Source organism: Triticum dicoccoides, chromosome 1B (genome assembly GCF_002162155.2).
Source record: "Triticum dicoccoides isolate Atlit2015 ecotype Zavitan chromosome 1B, WEW_v2.0, whole genome shotgun sequence".
NCBI lineage: Eukaryota > Viridiplantae > Streptophyta > Magnoliopsida > Poales > Poaceae > Triticum > Triticum dicoccoides.
The window spans coordinates 41,723,121-41,729,744 of NC_041381.1; the positions used below are offsets into that span (position 1 = coordinate 41,723,121).

General features: G+C 43.0%; 1 protein-coding gene across 1 annotated transcript; it reads left to right on the top strand.

The window, feature by feature from the left end:
• The first annotated feature begins 225 nt into the window (after window positions 1-225).
• Window positions 226-1,934, top strand: LOC119317983 (3-ketoacyl-CoA synthase 12-like). The gene has a single exon (XM_037592490.1). The coding sequence runs from the start codon at window positions 332-334 to the stop codon at window positions 1,721-1,723; it is 1,392 nt and encodes a 463-aa protein (XP_037448387.1). The 5' UTR covers window positions 226-331; the 3' UTR covers window positions 1,724-1,934.
• Window positions 1,935-6,624: the final 4,690 nt, after the last annotated feature.

Below are 6,624 nucleotides of genomic sequence, written 5' to 3' on the forward strand. Positions count from 1 at the left end.
AGAGCGTCGACTGAGACTTAACGAGACAGAAAAATTAAAGAGAAGTAAATGATTTGCGCTTGCCACCTTTCCTTTTCCTTCCCGCGTTCCACTTTGCCAACATGCAGGTGCGTGCGCTAGGCCTTTAATTTAGCTTCCACACTAGAGACTGGACTGCCCCGCCCCGGCCGCCTATATATACGCTTACTCGCCACTGCACTTGAGAGCTACAAAACCCTTCTTCTTCCCGACACAAACATACAACTAGCCAGCTAACCCAGTGCACCTACCTCTCTACTGCCCACTTGTTGCCCGGGAGATCAGCAAGTTAATTCACTCGAGATCAACCAGCATGGAGCTGCTGCTCTTGCTCACCGTGCTCCTCTTTGCGCACGCGGTGGCCTACCTGGCCTGGGCCGCCGTCCTCCGGCGCCGGCAATCGCAATGCTACCTCCTGGACTACGTGTGCCACAAGCCGTCCGACGACCGCAAGGTGACAACTGAGATGGCCGGCGCACTGATCGAGCGCAACCCACGCCTCGGGCTGTCCGAGTACCGCTTCCTCCTCCGTGTCATCGTCGGCTCCGGCATCGGCGAGGAGACGTACTCCCCGCGCAACATCCTCGACAGCCGGGAGGACGCGCCGACGCACCAGGACGCGGTGGACGAGATGGACGCCTTCATCGACGACGCCATCGCCGAGCTCTTCGCCAAGAGCGGCGGCTTGATCAAGCCCCGGGACGTCGACGTGCTGGTCGTGAACGTGTCCATGTTCTCCCCCGCGCCGTCCATAGTCTCCAGGATCGTGCGCCGGTACGGCATGCGGCAGGACGTGGCCGCCTACAACCTGTCCGGGATGGGATGCAGCGCCGGGCTGATCTCGCTGGACCTGGCGCGCAACGCGCTGCGGACGCGGCGGAACGCGACGGCGCTGGTGGTGTCGACGGAGTCCATCGCGCCCAACTGGTACCCCGGCACCGACAAGTCGATGATGCTGGGCAACATGCTGTTCCGGTGCGGCGGGTCGGCGGTGCTGCTGAGCAACGACCCGGCGCTGCGCGGGCGCGCCAAGATGGAGCTCACCTGCCTGGTGCGCTCCAACATCGCCGCCAACGACGACGCGCACGCGTGCGCGCAGCAGCGGGAGGACGCGGACGGGCGCGTCGGGATCAGCCTGAGCAAGGCGCTCCCCAAGGCTGCCGTCAGGGCCTTCACCGTCAACCTCCGGACGCTGGCACCGCGCATCCTCCCTGTGACCGAGCTCGCGCGGTTCGCCGCCGGCCTCGTGCTGAGGAAGCTCTCCTCCTCCTCGCGCAAGCACGGCGGGAAAAGCGAGGGCCCGAAGATCAACTTTAAGTCGGGCGTGGACCACTTCTGCCTGCACCCGGGCGGCACGGCGGTGATCCAGGCGGTGAAGCGGAGCCTGGGGCTGGACGACGGCGACGTGGAGCCGGCACGGATGACGCTGCACCGGTGGGGGAACACGTCGGCGAGCAGCCTGTGGTACGTGCTGTCGTACATGGAGGCCAAGGGGAGGCTTCAGAGAGGGGACAGGGTGCTCATGGTGACCTTCGGCTCCGGGTTCAAGTGCAACAGCTGCATGTGGGAGGTGAAGGGCGACATGGCCGACAAGGGCGCGTGGGCGGACTGCGTCGACGACTACCCGCCGGCCAACACGGCCAACCCCTACATGGACAAATTCGGGTGGCTCAACGACGTCGATGGCGACACCGTCATGTTCTAATTCGTTCCTCGCTGCTACACGGCCGGCCATCGATCATAACGAGATCGGGGAAGGTGGTGGAGTAGTATACACGTAATAATAGTTAATTAAAATCCATTCGAGCGTACGTGTGGGCTAGACTGTATGATATTAAGTTCTATTCCATGTTATTCATCCAGTACATATGTATACTCCCTGGAGAATAAAGATACCTAGATAGCTTAGAGCCTCACTAGAGTCGTCACGACAGTAATGGTGATGATTCTTCTTCCTTCCTTTCTAAACAGGAATAGTGTTGTTGCTTCACCGTGGTGAAGTGTTTATAAACTTATAATCGTCACTGTATAGGCTTTCTTGTCATGTACACTCACTTCATACAGAACTGTACTACTATATGTTGTAAGTTTGAGTCGACATATGTATTCTTTTTGAAAATATGTGTGTGACTAGGTCTAGTCAATGGAGAATTAACAATGCTCAAACAAATGACACATGTAAGAAAGAAATCTGTTTATTTTTTTTATGGGTCTCAATGTAAGCTACTAAAAATCTCGGCCCAACAAAGAATTGGCCTATTTTTGCTATATTTATTTGTCTTTTTTGTGTACTAGCAGAGCGGCCGCCCCATGTGCAGGCTAGAATTTTTAAAATTTTATCATGAGAATGAATTATTTGATTTGTCTGTAGAAAATTGGAATGAAAGGTGATCAAATTCACAAATGTGAGCTCTTGGCAAACATATTGTTGTCTTAGGTAAGTTTGATTTTCTCATTGATATATAAAATATATGTTACGACGTAATCAGGTATTTCCTTGCCATGCATACTATACTAACTTTTCATTACCACTCCTATTGTGCAATTTATATTTGTTCCATGTTCTTGGCATCCTACCATGTTGGTTTGTTTTAAGATTTTCCATTCTGAAAAAAGGTGGACATATTAACCTGCTAGTTGTAGGTGTGTGTGTGTGTGTGTGTGTGTGTGTGTGTGTGTGTGTGTGTGTGTGTGTGTGTGTGTGTGTGTGTGTGTGTACCTGTAATATTTGCCAATTTTGTCTGACCTGGTATTTTAATTTGAGATACCCTTAAAAAAGTCATGGAACCTAATTTATGGAAGAAGGGAGTAAGAACGGAAGGAAAGGAAGAAAATGAAAAAGACTTGCAAGACAATGACCATGTTAGTAAACATATCAAGAGACCATTCCTAATGAAAACTACAAATAGTAATACCTAAGTATTTGAGTATTTATTCATGAGTAATAATAGAATAAAAAATGGTAAGGTATATATTAAGAAGGTTAATAAATAAATAATTTCATAACTCTCCTATAAAAAATGAATTTGTAATTCAGTAAAACATGAAGTAAAGATCATGAACAAGATCCAAGATCGACACCCAAACAGTAACTGTAGCCAAATATTAGCTAGACAAATAAATCTAATCTAATTTGCTCATAAAAAACAATGAGTATGCCCTATTGACCATGCCAAAAAAAGCGATGTTGAGCTTTTATCAAACCTTTTATGTAAGGGAATTAAAATATCATTCTGCTATATACATTTTTTGGTAGATTGTTTATCTGTGAATGATTGGTAATATTAGGAGTCGAAGCACAATGAGATGTCCAGTATCCTAGAAGCATCGCATAAAAAACACAATAGTGTGGATAAGCAAATATAGGAGTACGACGATAATACTGGAAGAGAAGTCTGAGCATGGTTTCTAGAAGAACAAGAAAATATATCAATCCAAAACTGTATAGCTGGATCATCTGGGAGACTGTTCCACTGGTAGAAAATGTGATACACTAAACAATAGCAACAAAACACTAAAATTAAGAATTTAATACTAGGACCATCTAAGAGAGACCCACAACCCATCTAGAGGAACATCCTCGTAGGGACGTGACGCATGACTTTGGGAGGCCAGAACGCCAATTGCGCGGAGAGGCTGCTAGGGGAGCGAGGAGGTCCTTGTACGCCACACATGTCTTCTGGAGGCCAGAACGACGACCACACGAAAAGGCCGCGACGATTTCTTTGTACTGAGGTGAAAGCGGAGGAGGCCCAAATTGTGCAACCACTGGCATGACTACAAAACCTTCCATCTTTCATTTGTTTCTTTCCATCGAATCCATCTATTGGCCCATATATCAAGAGAGGATGAATGCTGTGGTGCTTGGATATTGCCAGGGCAGTGACACCACAACATACCAACGGAGGTAGCTCGACACACAACCCATGACCCGGATGGAAGTAAATAATGATGGTAAAAAGTACCTGTGTGATCGAAAAGTCCATTCTACACCCGAGCTCATATGCTCCCGCATGAACAGTAAAATCGAAAAAAAATAAAAAAAATTCAAAAAATTCCAAATTTTTTTTGAGAGAAACATTGACAAAAGTTCTAACTGCCTGCAAAAATTCATCATGAAATCACATTCCTGTAAGGCGTGGCAAAAAAAAAACAAATTCAGTGCTTCAAAATGCGTTTGGAAGTAGCTTTTTCAGAGTACTATTTTTGTTTTTTTTTGCCACGCCTTCTAGGAATGTGATTTCATGACGAATTTTTGCAGCCACTTAGAACTTTTGTCAATGTTTCACTCAAAAAAATTGGAATTTTTTGAATTTTTTTTTTTCGATTTTACTGTTCATGCGGGAGCATATGAGCGCGGGTGTAGATTAGCCGCGTCCCTGTGTGATACCGAAAGAAGTAGAGTCTAACAGAGACGCCTCGAACATAGATGTCACAAAACACGCCTAGTGTATGGCTAGAGCCATTTTGTCCTGCATTGCGATTAATGGAATCGACGGAAGCGAGGTCTGTCAGAGAAAAAAATACCCCTCTACCAGTATCATTTTTGGTCATTTCATGGCCAGGTTCGGTTTGGTCCTTGAGCCCCTACTCGTCGTTCGGTCATTCCATGCGGTGGAAGAAACATGCAACTCTCAATAGGCAACAGGGTCTGAGGAATAGCAAGGCATCACCACTCGTATTGTGCTAGCTTTTTCTTGCATCCATATATATATATATATATATATATATATATATATATATATATATATATATATATATATATATATATATATATAATGCATGCATGTACTCCCTCTGTAATGAAAATAGTGATTTAAAACATCTTATATTTGTTTACAGAGGGAGTATATAGCAAGGCATCAACACACATATTATGCTACTCTTTTACTGGACGTCCATTTTTCTGGGATCGTCCCACTTTTTTTTCTTGCATGGAGTTCGACACTGGTTACTTTATCTATTGAATGTCCCACCAAAAATTGCTTTTGGAGGCCGAGCTCAATGGAGGCAGTATTTTGAAAAATTGAAAACTGACCGAAATTCATATTTTCACATTTGAAAAAATTCTGAAAAGAATACAGATATACATGGAGGATTAATGCACATGTGTGTAAATTTTCACGCTGAAATATGTTGAAACAAGGGCGGAGCCAAAAAACAAATATGCATATTTTCAGCACATGATGCTGCTCATCTCCAAAGTCCATGAATTTGATTTTCCGTACAGCTCACAATTTAAGGTACTTGATCTTGAATTTTAACAGATACAGTATATAAATTTCATCCTTACATACATGCATATTTTTCAGAATTTTTAAAACCAAAAAGTTTAAATTTCATATTTTCAAATTTTTCGCCCTCCATGGAGCCCGGTCTCCAAAACGTCCTACTCGAGTCCCATATTTTTTTTGTAGAGTCCCACCCTAATAACTCTTTCTTTTTACAGGAAAAGGTCCTAGGTCCCGAAAGTCCTATTCTAATCCCGAGCTCGAATGCTCCCATGTGAACAGCTAAAATGGGAAAAATAATAAAAATTTGATAAATTTTGATAAACTTTGACAAATGGTTTGCATGGTTAACAAATTAAGCATGAAATGACATTCGTGGAAGTCGTAGCAAAAAACACAAAATCAGTAGTCCAAAATGTTTTCAAAACTAGCATTTTTCGAGCATTAATATTTTTTTGGTCACTACGTCCACGAATGTCATTTCATGGTGAAAATTTTCAAGCATACAAAACATTTGTCAAAGTTTATGACAATTTTTTTTAGAAATTTTGCATTAATTTATTTTACTTTTCATCACTGTGCATTTGAGCTCTGGAGCAGATACTCGATGTCCCCTACGTATTTTCATCAGTTGTTTTTTTACATGGAGTCCAACACTAGCTTTTTTATCAAGGGGGAGTACTATGCTAGTTTTTTTTTACTTGAGAGTCCCACGCTAATTTCTTCATGTTTTTTTTCTGCCATAGGCAAAGGTGAAAGAAACATTTTTTATTATAAATGGCAATGGTGGGTAATTTTTTCAATTAAAACTTATCTAATGGCTATTGTATTTTAATATATAAATCAATGTTCGGATGTGTCTTATTTTAGTGGGATTTTTAGGCCCATTTCTCTTAAAGCTTATCTAGTGGTTTTTGTATTTTATTCTATAAATTAAATTAAATGGTCAGATTCAGATTTTTTTGGGGATTTTCTAGCATATTTCTCTTTTTTTGATGAACCTGTCAAGTACTTTTAATATATATGTAATAGATAGATGGCACGTATGGAAGTATATTGTTATGAAATTGTTCTCAAACGAGTTAAATATGTATTTCTCTATGTACACATGTTTTAGAATTCTTTTGCCGCTATGGAAATTGGTATTTTTTGGGTATTCCTCTGTCGCTTTTCCCTCACAAGATTTCTTAGTATTGAGAATTTATGACTACAATCATATGAAAACACTCGGTAAATATTTACAAGTGTCAAGTTTCACTGAGTGTTTCACTAAGAAAACACTTGGTATATCGACTTCCGCTGTCTTCCCCCCTTGTTCGCTAAGATATTTTTACTGAGTATCACAACACTAGTAGAAAAACACCTAATAGTCCCG

Excerpts from the sequence above, each read along its gene's own strand:
- LOC119317983 (XM_037592490.1), top strand. The coding sequence starts at position 332 with ATGGAGCTGCTGCTCTTGCTCACCGTGCTCCTCTTTGCGCACGCGGTG.